Source organism: Syngnathus typhle, linkage group LG3, assembly GCF_033458585.1.
Source record: "Syngnathus typhle isolate RoL2023-S1 ecotype Sweden linkage group LG3, RoL_Styp_1.0, whole genome shotgun sequence".
In the NCBI taxonomy this organism is placed as follows: Eukaryota; Metazoa; Chordata; class Actinopteri; order Syngnathiformes; family Syngnathidae; genus Syngnathus; species Syngnathus typhle.
The window spans coordinates 18523578-18544326 of record NC_083740.1 but is presented as its reverse complement, the minus strand read 5'-3'; the positions used below and the strand labels follow the sequence as shown (position 1 = coordinate 18544326).

General features: G+C 40.7%; 2 protein-coding genes and 1 non-coding gene across 3 annotated transcripts; all 3 read right to left on the bottom strand.

Annotated features, from left to right (window-relative positions):
- Positions 1-362: 362 nt before the first annotated feature.
- Positions 363-481, bottom strand: LOC133152093 (5S ribosomal RNA). The gene has a single exon (XR_009714060.1). It is a non-coding gene; the product is annotated as a 5S ribosomal RNA (ribosomal RNA).
- A 1258-nt stretch (positions 482-1739) lies between these two features.
- On the bottom strand, positions 1740-4676 carry LOC133151431 (ras-related protein Rab-33B-like). Its single transcript, XM_061274445.1, has 3 exons — positions 4354-4676; positions 3263-3441; positions 1740-2236 (listed from the first exon to the last, which is right to left on the bottom strand). The coding sequence occupies exons 1-3, from the start codon at positions 4570-4572 to the stop codon at positions 1921-1923; spliced, it is 714 nt and encodes a 237-aa protein (XP_061130429.1). The 5' UTR covers positions 4573-4676; the 3' UTR covers positions 1740-1920.
- Positions 4677-5956: 1280 nt separating this feature from the next.
- Positions 5957-20459, bottom strand: naa15b (N-alpha-acetyltransferase 15, NatA auxiliary subunit b). Its single transcript, XM_061274443.1, has 20 exons — positions 20247-20459; positions 17653-17737; positions 17442-17546; positions 16681-16838; positions 16398-16532; positions 15122-15275; positions 14772-14891; positions 14159-14254; positions 13900-14006; positions 13434-13506; positions 12677-12846; positions 12457-12609; positions 11970-12098; positions 11656-11869; positions 10877-11070; positions 10682-10790; positions 10473-10571; positions 9752-9895; positions 8888-8985; positions 5957-7367 (listed from the first exon to the last, which is right to left on the bottom strand). Exons 1-20 carry the CDS (start codon positions 20298-20300, stop codon positions 7170-7172), a joined length of 2595 nt encoding a protein of 864 aa, XP_061130427.1. The 5' UTR covers positions 20301-20459; the 3' UTR covers positions 5957-7169.
- Positions 20460-20749: the final 290 nt, after the last annotated feature.

The following is a 20749-nucleotide window of genomic DNA, read 5'->3' as shown; positions in this document are numbered from 1 at the left end:
AATGGAGGACTAGTAAACCCGCCTTCTCAGAATTATGACCTTGACCATGTTTTTCTTATGCCTTAGGAAAGTAAAATCAAGCACTTGTGCCACATCCCCACTGCATATAGTAACGACATGATAGGATTCCTCTGGGGTGCTGTTGGTGAGAGCGCTGTAGTGTCCGACGGGGGGTGCTGGAGTGCGCTTCGCCAATCAAACAAAATCCCGGACAATTTTGAAATTCCACCACGGACTTTTTTCCCCCTCAAAAGTAGGACATGTCCGGGGAAAAGAGGACGTCTGGTCACTCTATCGTACGTTATGGCTGTTGTAGAAATTGGCTTTAACAATTGATGTGCAAAAAAAAAAAAAAAAAAAAAAGCTTACAGCACCTGGTATTCCCAGGCGGTCTCCCATCCAAGTACTAACCAGGCCCGACCCTGCTTAGCTTCCGAGATCGGACGAGATCGGGCGTTCTCAGGGTAGTATGGCCGTAAGCCGAGAGACGGTTCATAATTTAGCTTTTTGTAGACACAATCACCCCGGAAAATCCGACGTACTTGATGGCTGTTGTAAAAGTTTCCTTTCACAATTGACGTGCAAAAAAAAGAAAATAATAATAAATAAAAGACTTTCAGCACCTGGTATTCCCTGACGGTCTTGTGGCACTCACCCGGCGAGTCTCCTCCGATGGCTTAATGCTTCATAAACATCTACCTGTCCGTCCTGTGTCACACCTCAGCGAGTAACTGTCGAAGGTTTTTGGTTGTGAATTGACCAAGGTGTAATTACCAAATCCCAGAAACAAGATCACGCGCTTGTACTTTACAAACACTCCACAAATCTTTGAATCTGAATGTACAAAAGGAAACACTTGATTCTTAAAATGTTACGTTTTTTACAATATTTATGTTTTATTTATAGACCAATAGTGATCCAGCCATTTGGTTCATGAAAGCTAAACACCTCAGTTTTCCAAAGTTCACTGCGCGGAGCCATCTACCATTTGGTTGGTAATTGTTGCACCACAGTGATAGAATCTGGAACTTTCATGCACTAATACACGTGCACACACATCCTGGGAGGCCCATTTGCATGCAGATGTGTTACAGATATGGCGTTGAAAAGATGTTTGCCTCCTCATGTGACAACCTGAGTCATCTATTAGACATACATCATGTGATACGGTCTCAGTCGCCCCCATTCTTCACATGATGCATGAAGTTCGACCCATCTGATATGCTGCTGATAGACTTACCCATCAAAAGTTCATGCCAAGGTAGAACTGACCTGTTGTTACATTAGCTTTATATTATAGTTCCATAGGTTAAGTGTGTTTTTTAATGTAGGAAGTGGAAATTGTTTTGAAAATCTCGCTCAACAAATTGTGGCAATGGTAACTGACACGTGAATTAAACTCAATAAACCATGTGGACAATAGTTTTTATGCGTAATATTATTCGGGAAGTCACGATTAGATTTTTTCCAATTTGTTCTAACATCTTACGCTTTCAAGCATAACTGAATACACCCCATTCCTGTAAGTTTGGGCCCTGAATCTTTGTTCTGTGAAGTGCCTTCAAAAACTTTTTAAATTGAATTGTTAAAACATGTTGGGACAATTAAAAACCAAAACCCATGGGAACCCAACTGGCAACTTGCTCCAAATTCTGATTGATACATTGATTGAGGTTTTGTATTTGGCAAAGTAGAAATCCAACTTGAAATACTCATTCAATAATTTATTGGTTTTTGATTTTACACACAGAGTTCAATTTGCAATAAACACAATGATTTGTCATTGACATAATATTTTATTTGGTAATTAATAAAGATTACAAATATACAATGTTAGAAAGTGTAACATGCACAATATTAAAAAGTATAAATATTAAAGTGTCTGACACTACCAATCCTTGCTAATCATTGTTTTTCCTTTCAGCAGCAGCTCCACATTTCTTTCTCCTTTGTTTTTTTATTGAAAACTTTAAAAGAGCCGCTGTATGCAAGGTTATATGCTGCACTGGGATTCTTCTGTCTCTTCAGTCTGGCACCAACAGCATTGACAACATCCTCCACCTTATCACGTTGATAGGGCACCTCCCCGACACCGCGTGGTCTACTTGTGCATTTGGCTGATGTCTCAAAAAACACCATGTTGTGAGTCTTGGCAAAGTTCTTGGCCTGATCCTGGCTCACCAGACCATCCGCCTTAACGACATCACGGAGGTCACTCTTGTTCCCAACCAGAAACCTGTTAAGAAATCAGCACAAAAACGAGACAAATCTTCTAAAGTAGAATAAACAATACATGTAATTTAGGCCTTCCTGCAAACCATATTAGCGTCAATGACTTCTCAATGCAGTAAAACCCTACATCGTCAGTTTGCTGTTTTGGATCAAAGCAATAAAAAATATTATTTTGGGGCCATTGTGCAGCAACCTTAGTGTTCCTTTGATATCTAATCAATGGTGTTTTTAGCAATCATTGAATGATGGGAAAAATATATATATTTTTACTTTTCTCCCCGATGAAGCTAGTATGTAGTCTTAATTTGTGCCAACTGTACTCCCTGACATTTATTAATGTATATAAATATCAAAAGGTGATGTTAATGAATGTCTGTTGTGTTTTAATTTGTTTATCCTTGTCAGTTTGTGAGAGCCTTTTTTTAGGGCTAGTATGCTAGCTAATACTATTAATGGGATTCATGTGAAGGGGGTTGTTTGTACTGAATAATTCCATTCATCCATTTTCTATACCACTTGTCCCCACGCGGGTCGCGTGCGTGCTGGAGCCTATCCCAGCAGTCTTCAGGCTTTAGGCGGGGGACACCCTGAAATTAATTGCTTATGTGGCATGCGTTCAGGATCATATACATACTATTGTAGATACACTGTGTTGACACTTTGCTGAATATTCATTTTGTTGGTATAAACCACAGCAAATTAAATAATCTAGAAATAAATGACAAACTCTTGTTTATATCTGTACCTAGCCACTGTAAACTTTTGCACTCCTGCAAATAGTGTCATTATTCCTATGACCCTCTCCGTTTTAACTGCTTTGCCACCATCTCTCATTTATAGGCTGGTAATTTGAGGGTCCGGCCCCTAAGGTGACTGCAGTAAAATTCTGGTCAGCTGACAAATATAGTTGGTGACCCCTACTGAACTGCTTATGTTTTTTGGGGGGTCAAATGCAAACTGAGGCCTATGCAACTTGACCTGGAGTGAAATCAAAAGTGCACCCTGGACTCATCATCTGCTGAGCTGTTACCTGAGGACTTTCTGGCCGAGAGAGTTCTGTCTGCACTCTTCTACCCAGGCCGAAAGGCTGTTGAAGCTGGCCCTGCAGGTGACGTCATACACGAAGAGAACTGCGTGCACGTTGCGGTAGAAATGTTGCACCATAGACTTACGGAAGCGCTCTTGTCCCGCTGTGTCCCACAGTTGGAGCTGGTGATACAGAAAACACAACAAAACAGACACGAGAAAAAAAGAGGAAAGAATGACAAGATGGAAAAAGTGCTGAAAAGCATGTGTTGAAATACCCACTCGCCAACAAACTAGCACGAACAATAAAATTCAATGAGTCACCAATAAGACGGAAGAAAGAAAAACACATGAAATACCAAGTCTCCTCTAAAGCAGGGGACACCAACTTTTAATACCTTAAATAAATTTTCAAATCTGACAGACCCCACATACCATATCATGGGGATAGGGGTATTTGCAAATCACTCCAGCAATGCCAAAAGGTAAATATGCAGGAGTTGACCTCATAAAACAACCTCCATGAAACGTTTTGAAAATAGTTTTTGTTGATGTCAGAGGTCGCTCTAATTAAACCAAACTACTGATTAAGTTCACAAAGAAGGCACAGAAATGCTGTTTCTTAACAAAAATAGACTTTACTATCAAACTCTGCTCAGCGTCTTGTGCCGTTTGTCTACCCAGGCAGCATTATTCAAACGGTGGAAGTCATTGTGAATGTCCCAAACATGAAACGAAGCAAAACAATTGTTTTCGTGCCATTTGGGGAACAAGAACAAAACACACGTTGCATTTGCCCCATGTGCTTGTGTTTAAGATAGCATTAGCATTGATTTCATTCATGTTCACCAACTCGACAGCTAAATCCGACGTGGAAAATTCCTCCTAAAGAAATTACCTTGATGTTTTAGACAGGCAAATTGAAACAAGTAACTTCACAAAAACGCACTGGTGATGAATAAAACGGCAACACTGACATACAAAATAATGTTGCATTTAAGTTTATCTTAATTGATTAACAGTTGTTTCACCTATTAGAAAGTATTTCAAATACTCAATTTGGTCTTTAATTACAATACACTTTTGGCTTCTTACCTTGATCATCTCTCCGTCGATGTCAAGAACTATCTCTCGGAAGTCTACGCCGATCGTAGCCTCCGCGCTGTTGGGGAACTGCCCCGCGCAGAGTCGGTGTGTGAGGCAGGTCTTGCCTACCGCAGAGTCCCCGATAACGAGCACTTTGAAGGTCCTGCAGCCGCTCAGCAGCGACGACACACTGCCCAAAGAGCTGGACAGCTCCAAGGAGGACTCCATAGTTCTTGCGCTCGCGTTCACTTGAGTGGGACTTGTCCGCACCTTCCTTGCATGTGTGAGTGGCAAACTGCGGCGCAACAAGGACACAAAATGGAGTGCACTCCGCCGCACAAATCCGAACACGTGAAAACAGGATGCTAAAATCACTACAAACCTGCAGTTGAAGTACATATCCTTAAATAAAAAAAATAAAAAACGCACTAAAATGTTCCTTAAACCTACGATTGAACAGTAGCATCAATGTTTGTTTGTTTGATTTTAAATATTATTTTTCTCACTTTTTTGGTCCATTTGTCAGTTATTGTTAAATCAGCGAAAACTTAAGGATGAAACCAAATATTATTACTATTAGTAATATGTAAATTCGAAATGCCAGTCAACATTGAAGTTATGTCAAAAAACGTAAAGATTTAACTTCTATACGTTATCATTTAAAGAAAGCATATGGTGTAAATCAAGTTTATTGAGCATTTAACCATGTTAAAATACTATTTCCGACGCAAAGTGGTGTTTTCCTCTATTCACCCAATTTAGGGCATTTCCCCCCTCATTCCTCCTCAAGCACCAGCCCCGCCCGTGTAAAAAAAACAAAAACGACTAGTCCTCACATTGTGACGTCACACCGCCACTAAACGCCCAGTTTCTCAGAGCAGTTGTCCCTGCAACTTGGGTTGATGTATGACAGTTGACAGACTGAGCGCAAAAGTTTGAAACATTTTAAACTTCATCTTGCACTTAATTTGAAAAGAAAAAAAGTGTATTCCAAATAAAAACAATCGTATGAAACGTATTTTCATGTTGGATATAATTTCTAATCCCGGCCTCATCCCGAAGATAAAAAGAAATCTCTTTTCATTCTACCGCTTTAATTTCTAGGCAGAGTTTTCCTGCTGTGCTGCCCTCTGCTGGCTCTTTTGACCGCTCTACAGTGCATCCGTGCGTACAACTAAAAAAAAAACCTCAGTGAGATTGTCCAATAGCTTATAAAACCATAAAATGAACATCTGCGCGACGAATTTGTAAGACTTATACTTTTATTAACATGTAGAGCGTTGCTCCACCCACCCAAAAAACAACAACCTTTCAGCCTCACTGTGATGATGCAAAGGGCCATTTGCACGGAGGAAAGTTTGACATATCCTGTTGTGTAACAACAGCTAATGTAAGACAATGCATACAGACAGAAACAGGACAGACAATATGGGCTGTTATAATGAACGTTTGTTTGTAATAATAAAAATGTCATTTGTACCGAAGTTGGCACATTTTATTAGAAGAGTATGCTCCTTGACAATGATGAGCACTTGATGAGCGTGACCCGAGAACTTGGATACCACCAGTATGACTACATCTACCAATGCAAAAGGAAAAAAAATCCCAACACTTTACTTTTGTGTGGTTTTAATACAAAAATCCAGAGATATCTTACATTGCCATCTCAGATTTAATCTTTCACATTAGAACCCAAATTAGAGAAGGGCAAGAAACAAGGGAACTGGTGTTACCAAAACAACCAATTTTGGGTGCTGAAATCTTTGCATTTTAATGTTCGACCCCAGAGAACAGGTTTGAATGACAAATTCTGACCACGTGAAGAGTCATTCGGATTTCAATGGAAGACCCTTCTGCACGAGTTATAGTGTAGCTGTAAAAAAAAAAGTATGCTGAAATCACTTCGGTGAAATCAATACTTAGATGGACAGGAGGCATCTATGATATTGCTTAGATCCATCACTTTCTCCTAAGTGTGAGCATGTCGAGTAGTAGTAGCAGTGTATTCAGAACCAGACAAAACACAACCTTGCAGTTTTCATTCTATGCTACGAGCCGCTCTGTAGTAACAGACCATATATTAAAACAACAAGGGGAGCTAGTGCCTTCTTCCAGGCCGCGTTGTCACACTCTGCCGCACACTGTGTGTAGAAGGACTGCCCACTGGTGCTCAAATGATTGTTACGGCAGATTCAAATTCACCTGTGCTTGATGGATGTCCTTATCGTCGACTTCAAGTCCTCATAAACTCTGCTCAGCTTCCTGCTGACTCGGGTCAAACTCACTGAGCACACAATTGCTCCCAAGTGACAGCTGTGTCCCATTTTTGCATTTATTAAATTAGCTTTGCTTGTAAAAGAACCAACCGATGGGCTTGTGGAAGCGGCAGAGTCAAACTCCAGTGGTTGTCATCTCAGAGAAACCAGTCAGGTCAGTTTCACTCCAACATTTGCCAATAACTGTTGCTTTTTTTCCCCCTCCCAATTTATATTCAGTGTGGTTGGTTGCGCTATTAAAAAAGTAAAATGGCCATTTTGTTAGCTTCCTCCCCTTTATCACAAATAAACAAAACCGCACACATGCTCAAGACTCATTCACATCCATGACATACACACACACACAAACACACACGCATACAGTCCTGATTTTCAGCAAATGGGAAAGAGCCAAGCCATGCCGGGTCAGACCCAATGTAAGCTGAGCCAAAGAACGAAACATCGATTTCGCTTCCCGTGTGTCTGGCTCTATAAAATTACTGCCAGGCGTACCACAAGGCTCTGTGCAAGGCCCTATTCCTTTTCTCATCTCCCTTTGTCTGGTCATGCTCACATCTCGTTAGCTAGCTCTTCTGTTTCTGTGGACACATCTCCATTAGCGATCTTGGTGTTCTCCTCGTATCCAGGCGGCATGAAAGCTAATGTATAGGGGTAAAGCTTGTGACACACTGCACGATATGAATCAGCACACTCCTTTGAGTCGCTCAGGGAGCCACTCCGAAGACTCTCCAGGACATCTGTGCAGATCTGAATAAGAAACAAAGCGTCAATTGTTAATTGCAAAATCAGCACAGAACTCCATTAAGTCCTGCAATAACTTGTTGGGTCTTTGAGAAGCAAGTTTGCAATGCAATGACTTACTGTAATACATGGAGCAACTTTCTAATTTCGAAGAGCAATACAGCGGAGGCTTGGTTATCGAACGTCCCAGTTCTTGAACAAATCGGTATTCGAACAAAAAATTTTTTTGCTTCAGATGTCGGACGAAATTTCGGTTGTTGAAACTCGCGAGATGAGCCGATAGTTCGTTATTACATTCGCGTTACTCTGAGAATTGCATCAACTCTAATCATTCCTCCAAAGGAAGCGAGTGGGAGCAGTAAAGCCATCCTAAAAGACAAAGACGCGACAGTGAGCGCCCGGTGCGGTGCGGTTGCGCGATCGGACCAAATTAAGCTCCCTGTGCACTGAGGTCCACTTAAACATAAGGACATTAAAAATAATTTCTAAATTTCAGCGACTGCTCCGTCTCAATAATGCGACCAGCGCGGTGCAGTTGCGCGGTCGGCGACGCGCTACGGTTGCGCATTCAGCGGTGCGCTGCAGTTACGCGATCGGACAAAAATGCGCAAAGGAAAAAATGCTTAAAAAAGGCGTTTTTTTGTTGTTGTTTGGAACGGATTAAATTTGTTTCCATTATTTGTAATGGGAAAACATGGTTCGGAATTTGAACGATTCACTTCTCAAACAGCCTTCTGGAACGGATTGTGGTCTAAAACCGAGGCTCCACTGTACTTGCCAGGGACTTGAGGCGCGGATTTTGTGAAAAGGGGAGGGCGACTACAGGGCTGCAGCTATCTAATATCAGTAATTAGTAATAGTAGTGGCAACAATAGCCTGCTGGAAATTCTATTGAATAAGTGTTTATTTGGATAAACTATTTTACATTTAACTGGCCGGCTTGCATTGGCTGTGTTTACCTTGGGCCCTGAATGACTCTCTATAGCTATGGCCCTGTGATGAGCCAATGACATCAAGTGTGACTGGTGGCTTGTGCGTTGATGAGGAAGCTATCTTGTAGTTGTAATAACTGGTAGGAATTGCACAACACATTGACCATCGACAATTCATACGTATGTTGTGGTATTATGCTTCAGTTTGGCACAAAGGCAGGCTCGTGTGCGGCCCGAGTGGGGCTCTCTTTCCTGGTCGCTTACCGGGGCTGCTGTGCTTCCTAACCTTTGAATCCCATATTGAGAGAACAGAGGCAAAACTAAAGCCCTCCGTAGCAGCAGCCACACTGATTTTTTTTAAATGAATTTGATCAAAATAAATAATACTCAAAATTATCACAATGTGTCATGTGCATGGCGAGTTTATCTTTCAGAGTTTTGCGTAACATTTGGCAGTTCTTCAATTTGCCACGTGAACGCCCGTCACGGATTTGTGTCTCAACATGTTTGACTGAAGTGCAAAATGTGAATTTTGACTTGCAAACTGCAAAGCAAACGCTCTTGTTTCGAGCCTTGCTTCATGAACAAACATACCTGGATAGATTTGTTTTTGAGTGACTCATCGAGTGCGGTGGCCAGTTCAACTGCTTTAGACAATGTCGACGAGTCCATGTACACCATCATCTTCGCAGCTGCAAGAAAGACAGGATGTTACTTTGTCAGCTCATTTTGTGCACGTGTGTACTGTTTTGAGATGTCAACATAACGAGATAACCCTGTAACCATTTAATTCCAAGAGTGTGGTGTTGCGTATGGTCTGTCATACTAATGTAATGACTGAGGCATGATTAAGAGATTTCTGGACCAAACATTGTTGATTTGTCATGTCTGCAGAGTGGGGCGAGGTATGACGTGGCTTTTGTTGCTTTCATGATTCTTCAAGTATTGTATGGAGTCTGTGCAACGTGCATGTGCTCTGGTAGAGAATGCTTTGTGATTTTCTTTTGTGTGACAAGAGGGGCTTTAGATGCCCAACACCTGGACGCTATGCTAATATTGTGTTAACGAGGTATGAAGGTTAATGTAACTGCAGCAATTCTTGCTGTAGCAAACTCATACTTCTCTACGGTGCTGCGTGAGGCACACAGATGTAACCAGCTTTGGACATTAAACGACAGTACAATGTACACATTGACAGTGTACTATGAGACCTGAAAACCAGTTGTACTACCAGATTTATTTCAATGCCCCTTAGTGCTGGATATTTGTGTTTTAGTATACATTTCTGTCTCTTTTGTGTATGAAATATATAGTGAATTATTCATATATATATATATACATATATATATTTTGAATTTTTCATTCATTATTAATATTGATTGAATTCATTATTAATATTGATTGAATTTTTCATTCATTCATCTTCCGAACTGCTTCTCCTCAGTACATGCAACATACCAGCCAATCGGTGTGGTACAGAGTTGGAGTGTTTGGAGAGGTAGGCCTGGTTGAAGCTCTTGGCATTGCTGTCGCCAAACAGCCGAGTGACTTCTTGCTTCAAGACTGTCCGAACCACGTCAGGCAGCTCTTTGCTCTCTGAAACTGAGCAGAAGGGAAGGCGGCAGAGTGTAAGATGTACAGTAGTGTTCAGAATAATAGTAGTGCTCTGTGAATAAAAAGAAATACTTAGGATGGAAGGTACTTTTTATGTCTACAATGAGAACAAGGTATACATACAGTCTGTTAAATCTAGTTATTAGAAAAAAGACCGGGGACACCCGAATCCCACCTGTTTGAGAAACTCACTGACTGAATGCCACGCTACTATTATTGTGTACGCCCCCTTTTCTACTTCTCCCAACTAATATCCCCCGATTTTACAGCCTTAGGAGTGTACATAGCATGAATGCTTGGTCTTATTGGATTTGTGAGAATCTACTGAATCTACTGGGTGCCTTGTTTCCCATGGAAAAATAAAATTATACTCAAAACCTGGATTAATCTTTCTAGTCACACAGCATTACTATTATTCTGAACAATGTGAATACTTTGTGTGTGATTTGATGGAAATAAAACAACCAACCAGGTGAAAGAACATGAGTATATAAAGAGCAGAAAAATGCTCCAGATTTTTTTTGCTTGACAGATAATGGATGGATGGGTGGATGGATGATTTTACCTCCTTTAAAGAAGCGCACTAGACACTGGTGTAGCCATGGGTGGTCTGGGTCGATGGCTAACGCCCTTTTCACTGATTGGAGCATCAACATGTACTTTTCTGAAGAGATAATGCCCATAAAGCATGTTTTAGTAGCAAGTTTAATAATGGCAGAATACACAAGAGTAACTACAAAGTCCTTCTTGTTGCATTGAGGTGAAATAACAAACCTTTTCGGAAGTAAATTTCAAATGCCAGTAGGTGTGTGTCAATTTTATCTTTGACAAGGTTTTTGAGAGGTATCAGAAACTTGACTGCTTCTTCCAGTGGATTTTCTACCTGCATACATAATGTCAGCATAAAGGTCAATATCACTGTGACCTGTTAAGCCTTCTGAAACATCTACTGTTTCACTTAAAACAAACCTTGACCAATTTGTCCGGAATGAGCTCCTCTTTCGGGCCTCCAATTTCTTCATCGTCATCCTCCTTCTTCTTTTTTTGATTCTTCAACTGCTTCTCCTTTTCTGCATTCTTCTTTTCCTCCTCAAGCTGGGCCTTCTTCTGAGCTCTCCGCTGCTTGTTCCTGAGCTTCTTCAGCTCTTTGTCCGACAGGTTAGCTATAGGAGAAGAACAACATGTGTAAGAAAGAACGGTCGTAAAGGTTCGACAATAAATTGCAACACCCCAAGATTTATAACATTTTCGTGCAAAAGCAAAAGTACTATATATCATGTAGCTATTATCTGAGCTACTTCAATTTGTCAGGTATAAGCGAATTGTCTCTTCAGACTACGGTCAAATTGAAAAAGGATCACATATGAAGGTGGCCCTGGTCGGACTGGGTGGGTGGGGTTGTTATCAGTTAAACCGTTCAGACTGTCATAAAAAATCCGATACTGGTCGCATAAGGACAAAGGAGTGCAATCTGGGCCAGATTTGCCTGCAGTATGAACCTAGCCTTTGTTACTGCAGTAATCTTTGTTTAAGGGTTCCTTTGTGTCACTTCCACACGACTGTTTTCTACAGTAAGGTTGGCATTTTTTGTTTTCTCATGTTTTTATGTGTAATATGCTTCTGAACCAGTTTGTCTTGCGTGAACAAAAACTTGTGATTTCTTAAAATTTGCGGTGGGTTTGGCTCATCTGATAGGTACTGACAAATGGCATCGATATAAAATTTAACCTAAAAGCAGTTTTCATTACCAGTGTCGGCCTGCAACTCCTTGCTATCGTCAGTCAGAGGATTGTCATGAAGGCTCAGGTATATCTGAATGGCAGTGACGGCGGTCTTGTAGTAAAAGGGATGCATTCGAAGTACATCCTCAAGTTTCAGCAGGTCCACATATGAGCGCAACGTCATCTTCCTCATGCAGTAGGTGTGGAAATCAAACTGGTCGTCCGTGATCTCCACAAAATGCTGGAGGAGCGCAGGCAGACAAATTGATGTGATGTGGAAATGAATACAATCTGTATAAAACACACAATTGTAAGGACTCATCCTGTTCAACAAAACCTACCCTTTCAATTTCATGGCACTTCTTGAGGGCCTCGCCATATTTGTTCATAGCCTTGTAGGCAAGTGCACACTCTGTCTGGAACCACATACACTGCATCTCATTCAGGTTCTCCACTGCTGATGCCCCCTCCTGGACAAATACCAAACACAGACAATGACACATTCAATTTATAATGTCCAAGCCACAAGAAACAAGACATGCAGACTATGTAGAAATTTATGGTATATTTACTGTATACTGACCATCTATACTTTGACACCACTTCAAAAAAGATCTTAGTTTACAGTTGTAAAAGTGCTATACATGTAAATAAAAATGTATTGTATTGTACTAGTAACATAAAAGCAAATATTCCAGGAATTAGACATAGACCACTGTGGATTTTTCTTTCATTAACAGAGGGTTACCGACAATTTTGTCCACGTGCATCTGTTTATAGACTCATCTGAAAGCTTCTTTCAGCATCTACTTGTGAATGCGTTCTCACCCGTGTGAACTTGGAGCACATCTCCTCCGCCTCTTTGATCATGCCAGCCTTCAGCATGTACTTGGCACACTTTGAGTTGATGAATCTGTCAGCAGTATCCAAAGCCTGTGCCTCATCCATCCACTGTGCTGCCTCTCGAATGTTCCCAGCATGCTACCAAAGAAGGTACATTCAACACCCGCAAATGCAGAAAGCAAATATGTGTTATAGCAAAGGTTACCTTGTAAATCTTGGCTTTGACAACAAAGAGTTCGATGAGGGTTGGAGTGCTCTCAATGGCTGTGTTGATGTATTCCAAAGCCAATGTCTGTTGACCAACCATGTCATAGTGCTGAGCCAGGAAGTACTGCACCCAAAGCAATGTGGTTGGTGGCTCCTCTTTACCATCATCTGCGACAGGCCAAGAAACCAGTTAAATTCATAAAATTATGCATCAGACAGCAATAAATAAAAAAACAAAAAATGCCCATTGACCTTCGTCAATTTTATTATTGGAAGAGACAAGAGACTCCAGAAGTATCACCTCTTGTACGAGGACTGTTTGTAGCCTGTTGAGGCTAGTAGGGCCTGAATTACCCAAATTCATTTGAAAATGACATCACATGCTAATGGCCAATCACAGCTGACCTGTTTTCTGGGTTTGGTCATGTGACATTCGCAAGCTGAGGCGTGATTGGTTGCTACCTGAGCCTTCAGTAAATTGGGACCTTTTCAATTAACAGCATGTGGGAAAATGTGCATTTAAAAGGATTAAATGTATATGAAAAATAACATTATTAGGGGATGGGCGAGTACAAGCATCGTTACCAGGTATGTGTGCCGATACTAGCTTTAATTCGTGGTCCTGGTACCCGTGACGTCATCTGATATCTATTGTGGCCGTTTTCTGATTAGCAACTGTGGATTATCATCCTGAAAGCTCAACAATTCCTATCATCACATCTCTATTTGAAATACGCTCATGTGTTTGCTCTTACCATTTTGGCTGAACAGTCGGGAGCTTTTTAATGAGGTCTCAAATCCGACCACTAGTTCTTCTATAATTGACACCTGCAATTAAAAAGATGAACTGACTTGTAGTTTCCAATAAAAACAGATGAATAATTTGCTTTATCTTTCGTGCAAAAAAAGTTATTTACATTACCAGTCAAAAGTTAATATATTTAAAAAAAAGTACTGAACTTTCAGATGCACGTGGTTAAAATGTCTCCAACTGACAATTTTCTACCCTTTTTCTATAATACATTCAATTGATAAATGTTAGTTTAACACATTTTAATCATGCACAATCGACGTACATGTCCTGAATTAAGTAAATTCAATGGAACCACAGAATCTTCTTTTCTCCAAGTGCGTCAAAACTTTTGTCTGGTTAATGATTCACAAAACAAAAATCTGTTATTTAACTACTGATATCAGTCATTACTGAACCATTGATGTTACCTTTTCTTCGTCGTTGTAAAGAGATCTCAAGGTGGTGAAAACAGGTGGACATCCTTTACTGAAGTTCATCCTCAGGTACCTGTCAAGACACGCTTTGAACTTCTCACCTACAGGATAAAGATGTGGTGTGATGAAGATTGTTAGGGGGGATATAAAATGTACAAGTATCTAAATCTACTAGCCTGTTCTTATACATCTCATCATGTTAGAAGTGGAGTTACTATTAGTCTGTTAGGACAAGAGTGATTATTGGCCACACCAGTAAGAAAGTTGAGGGGAAGCCGGCGAGGAACGAGGCCTTTTGGAAACTTCTCCCAGGCATCTTCGTAGACCTTAAATCTCTCCTCCACACTGCCTAAAAAAAAGAAAATATGGAAATTTAAAAGGAAGTCAAGTCAAAACTTTTCTTTACAATAATATGTTCTATGTGCACCCATTAGTCTAAACACGACATTTGGATGAGTATTGCGTTTGTGGAATATGAATTAGGTGGCAAAACTTAACCTAACCCCTTTTTATTGTTCTCAGGGTGCGGACATTTTGACACTTGCTGTCGACTGAAAATGATATGAAAGTGCCTAGAGGCTCATGTAACGACCGATAAGGGCTAGCCTGTTTGTTGGGTTTGGCAATGTGACGTTCGCAAGCTGAGCCCTTAAGTGCTTTGACATGAATAATGACTAGAGGCTTTTGCTGCCTAACTAATATTCCACAAACAGAATATTAATCAGAAGACTGCATTTAGACTGATGGGGGCTGCATAGAAGAATTTATCATTACTTGACTTCCTCTTTAACACATTGACAATGCACCTTGAAATAGTTTCTATATTTACTTCATTGTTGGCGATTCTAACGGCAAAAACACCTTACTTGGTTTTAGAGCTTTCTCCAGGCCGTGATAATATAACCAATTCTCTGGGTTCCTCTCTTGCATGCGATGGTAGACATCTGTAGCCTCATCCAGACGCTCCAACTTTAATAGCAACTCCCCTAAAGAGAAACACATCTTCAACCGAGCCCGGAACTGTACTAATTCCAAATAAAGCATTTATAAAGTAAAAATCACAAACACCATAGCTAGTAATTACACAGCCAGTACTAATCAGTACAGATATTTAGCTCCGTGTACTATAACAAAAATGTCGACATTCCAATGTTGAAGCTTTAGATGGACAATTGTCTCTTGTCCAGTCATTGTGACGTTGAGAGACTCTACTCACCCCTTGTCTCTTCCACTGCCAATTTGTCACAAATCTGCTTTTCATAGTTTGACAAGTGCTCCAAAGCCTCCTTGTAAAGACCCGCTTCTCTCAGCACCTGGTTCTGGTAAAGCAGCAGCTCACTATACTCGTAGTCCACTTTGTCAGGAGACGTCTACAAATAAAACACATAATTTGATACACAGAGAAAAGCAGATAAAGATACTGCTGAGTAAGGTGACCAATTCATGGTGAGCATGTGGGGGTTGTAGGAGAAAACACAAAAGTCTTGGATTGACTTGCATATTTGGATTTTTAGCTTTTTTCAAATTTATAAAACAGAAAATTAAGATGTTTTTCATTCCAGAACCTCATTGATCAGATAAAGGAAGCCCAAACATACAGGAATCCCCATTGAGGGACAAGGATGCACTGTAACTCCGACAAAAAGATGAAATGTGAATAATTGTGGTACACAGCAAATGATTAACTTGGAGATTAAAATACCTCTGCAATAACTGTACTAAAGGACCACACCAGGCCAGTGACATACTTTCGAGCTTGACAATGACTAGCAAATTAGTTTTAGGTTAGTAGGGATGGGTGGGTTAGGGTTACCAGAAATCATATGGGTGCCAATACCAGCTTTATGATCAGGAACTCAACATAAGAAATTAGAAGACTAGAACATGAATGTCACGCAATTTTAAGCGGAATTGCTATATTGGGATATGAAGGTCATTTTCATAAATTATCTGTCATTGCTTTGGGCGAAAACTTTAGGTATCAATAAGTAGCTACTTGTGGAATTTGGCACTTTGTATCGGGGTGACATAATTCGAACAGAAATACGGTTTTGACTGCAAATGAATATCCTAAGCAGGACAGGAAATTTGCTCTTTGCCGCCTCCATTATATCCTGTCCATCCACCGCGCTCAAAGGATGGTGTCACAGAAGGTTTTTAATTTCGTTAGGACTATCTAGCAACACACTGCAGTATTCATTTGAGGCACCCACCATTTTATGGAAGTTACAGTAACGGTACGCCTCAGACTATATTCATTTATTTGTTCTGGCAACTAAAGCATTCAAGTTTTTATGTCCCTTCATTTTCCCGCTGTTGAGAAGTAACTTGAACAAAAACTACTTTGCCAATAAATGGCATGACCAGAAGTGTGTATTGAACCTGGTGCACGTAGCTGTGACTGTGACTCAATTGTGCTATGGATGCAAAGGACATGCTGACACAGCCACTAAGCTCTAGACAGTGAGAGTATTTATAAAAGAGTGCCAAACCTGTTGTGTTTTCCTGAACTCCTCAATGATCTTTGCTGCCATCTCATAGTCTTCCAGGAGATGATAGGCAATGGCATAACCAATCCAGGAAGCTCGCTGAGCGGGGCGCAGCTGCAACAGCTGGTACCGTGTCTCCTACAGGAACAATGAAGTACACAGGATTTACTAACTTCCCAGCAGAACCAGCAGTGTGATGTTTTGTTACTTGAAGAAACTCAAGTAAATACAAAACTTACACTGTGGGAATTTCTGAAGCTACTGAAGCTGTTGCCCAAATACTTACCCGATAACCTTCCAGATCTCTCATCTGAATCTGCAGCAACGACAGATCTCGAAGGATCTGGAGGTTGTCTTTGTCCCACTTAAGCGCGTTTCGGTAACACTTGATGGCCTCATCGTATTTTTTATCAGAGCGCTGTAATAAACCGTATACGTGCCAGCCTGATAGGTACACAGAGTTAAGGAGTGTAGAAATAAATATCACAACAAACAAGTTTGCCCACCCCATGATTTGGCAGCTGGGCTGGCTTGAAGACCCATGTTTAAGCAACAGCCAAGGTCCATGAGAAAAGGGGAAAGAATTTAACAACATTGGAAATATAATCTTGTAAACCCGAATCTTGTAAATACACTCATTTCAAAACGGACAGTGTTTCGAATGATTTGTTAATTCAATGTTCATTGATTTAAAAAAATGATTTCAATAATTGCAAACAACTATATTCTATCGCAACGTACATTTTTAAAATATAATCTTAGGTCAAGTGATCGCTAATTTCATTACATGGGTCGCGCCTTGCCCTACAGGACGCTGACATGTTTTTTTCCCCCCCGTTGGAGTCTTCAACATTTTCCATAAACTCTCTACACAGCTCTACATAGTGGGGATAAAGTTGAAATTTTAACTCTGTTGCTGACCCAAATCATCTTGCTGTGAAGCCCACTGCCACAGGAGCCTTCATTTGACACACTTAATGATTCAGTGAACATGAAACCATTAACCTTTGAAGAAATTAATTACAATTGAAAAGTATTTAAGGATACAGACGTGACTCTTGAGGTCATTGCGCAGGCCTCTTCTCACCAGGTCATAAGCATCTTCCTTCTTGCCCAGGCAATTAAGGGTCAAGCCTTTCATAGCTAGGGTTTCTGCAAAGGAAAATAGGATGCTTGCTGAACAAGACCTTCCAGCCTTTAAAGAGGACAATTTCTATGTATGCCTACATGTATACACACATGCAGTTTGGCTACAAACCTCCATGCTCTGCAAACTTGGGGTTGGACAGGATTTGTTTGCAAAACTTGAGTCCATTTCTGTACTGCTTATGCTCATAACATCGCTGTGAAAAAGGCAAGGAAAAAAAAAGACATCACATGAGCACAAAATTCTTTTCAGACCTTGCAAAAACAGGACGTATGACCGTTAGCTTGCTGAAATACATTTTTGACAGAGACAGATGCTTAGTAGATATGCCCCAACACAACACGACTGTTGTGTCTATGAGGACCAAACCCGCAAAAATAAAAAATAAAAGTGAAAGTAAACAAATATTAATATTGTTTATACAAAAAAAAAATACAATTCTACTTTTATAACAAAAGAAAACTTCAATGTGTATTTTGCATTTATTTTCACATTTATTTTGATGTTTTTAATTTTTAAAACATTTCTATATTTTACTTTTATTTTGTATCATATATTTTTGTGTTTTCATTTTCATGTATTTTTGGATATTTCTTTTCATTTTCTATATTCATTATTATTTGCACTTTTTTTTTCTTTTCTGTGATTTCGGTAGTCTTGGTCCTGCAATTTAGATGGAAATATTATTCAAATGAGAGAGGGGCCCTATGTGTGTCGTGGGTTAAAGTATTCATCTATTGGTTGATCAATAAGTGCAAAGATTACCATCATCTACCCAATAGGGGAATAGTTCACCCCAAGAAACACTCAGGACCGCCCCTTGATTTGAATAACATTTCCTTCAGCATTTCATTCATTCATCTGCCGAAACACATTCTCAGGCGTGTAGCGGGTGTGCTGGAGGCTATCCCAGCAGTCTTTGGGGCGCTTGGTGGGGTACATCTTGAACTGGTCGCCAGCCAATCATCGGGCACACATAGACAAAGACACCCACACTTCGGACAATTTGGAGTGGTCAACCTGCCAATGTTTTTGGAGTGTGGTTCATTTCTTTTTAAGAAAATGAGTTGCGCCAACTCTTGCAAATCTTGTATAAATGAAGTAAGTAGTTGTATGTTGATCGTAACTGTTCTGTGGTGCGTTTATCTTTTGTTCGAAGTGTGTTTATCTTTTTTGCTCTGGAGTATGTTTATCTATTGTGCACTTACCCGGCCATAAGAAAACGTACACGCTCTATAGGTACGACTCAGTTATGAATTGCTGCAAACCCAATGGCCTACCTACCACTGAACTCCCGGGAAAGCTATAGTGACAGTTCAGTGCATTTCGGACACAGAGCGCAGTAGGCGGATTCCGAAAATGACTACTTTTACTGTTTTGCAGGGGTTTTCTTTACACAAGTATCAAGTTGTTACTTCTACCAAAGTACAGAGCGTGAGTACTTTTCTCACTTCTATCAATAGAAAGAAATACCTCAGATAATTACAATTAGATATGAATCATTCAGAAATACAAAACTCCCCAGTGAACATAAACCGAAAATGTACTTGCATTAACAGAAAATTACCAATATTCAAAGTGCAGTTCATGTTAAAGAGTTTTTTTTCTTTTCACTCAGGAATCCGTTATTGCAAACAGTTTGTTTGAAAACAATGCCCAAATTGGCTGGGTATGCTACTTGATGATAGTGAACCGAACTATGGGATGACGTCAAATTGGAACGTGCCGAGTCGCGACTGTTCAAACCTAAACAGCACGCAATCCAGCTCTCAAACCACGTTAAGAAACCCTAGAGCCACTTGCAAATGTGCACATGCCACTAAGATCGACTACACAATGTACAAGGACATATTTGTTACGACTTGACAGAGCCAAGTCGTGTACATTCCGCAAACGACAACACAGCTCGAAGCATGGAGCGAAGCGAGGGCATGGGTGTTAGCTTGCTAGCTGCCAAAGTACAGCAGGCAGGCCTGAAGGTGCTACGGAATTGCTGACACTATCATGCCGGAGATAACTCAACTCACTCTAAACTGAACCCTCGGGTCTCACACTTGAACCGATAGCTACACTAGCGTGGAAACCTATAAGCCACAAGGGCAACGCCTTGCAAACAGATTAGAAGCGACAAATAGCCATATTGTTGAATTAAGTTACCTAGCCTGTAAGCTAACACTAGGCTGCTAGCGTATGCCACTTTCTATAGCGATTAATGTCTACAAGTTAGCTAGACACGCCGCTTCTAAAACAAACCAAGAAAACACATTAAACGTTGCCAATGAGCATCCAACGAACAAGTCATTAAAAAAAAAACACCAAGTCCTCTTGCACTCGTACCACGAGACACTCTTAGCTTTTTTTTTTTTTTTTTAGCTTGTTAGCCATTATTGGACCAAGGGTCCTTTCCAAACTAGTGATGCCTATCACACAACAGCACTTAGATGTTGCTTGTACTTCATCCATGCATTTGGGTCATTTTGCCGAAATGGCCACTAATCGATGGCCACTATCACAACAAAGCAACGGCCAACCATTTTAGTTCCGTTCAAGTGACAGCGACGTTCACGGCCGGAGGAGCTAAGCCATTCAATGAGTCCATTTTGCTAGCTCATGTGCTAACAGCCCGAGTGCCACCGGTGGCTATGCTCTGTAAACTCGCCAGTACTCCCGCTCACAATTATGCCACTTCCAAGAGAGCAACTCACCAAAATCCTCTTAAAGAGAGCGTTCTCTTTTGGTGGTAAAGTAACTGTCGGCATTGTAGCAGTGAATGAGATCAGTTCCCTCTCGACCTCAGCACATGTAACGTTAGCTAATGCTAGCGCGAACAGGCAAGACGAGTCGAGCCGAGTGACGGACGGGCCGGGCTTGCTTGCCCGTGGGGCGCCCCAGTTCGATTGCTCGGCTTTCTGCCTTTGTCTGTTTCCCCTGACGCACTGACGGAACCCTGACAGCTTCAAAATGGCGGCGACTGCTGTGGGTACTTCGACCACCTCGGCAAGGGGCATGAGCTATTTTCTGAGACACATTTTAAACGCGAATATTTTTTTGTCTGGTGCTGAAGGTACAGCTAAAATGAAATCGGACATGTTTTCTTAATGTGTGCCTTTTTTTGTATTCCGGTACAACATTAATCAATGGGAAAATCCAAGAGACTTTTTTTTGGAAGCTTGACATTTTTTTCCATTAAAGAATTTATTTATTAGAA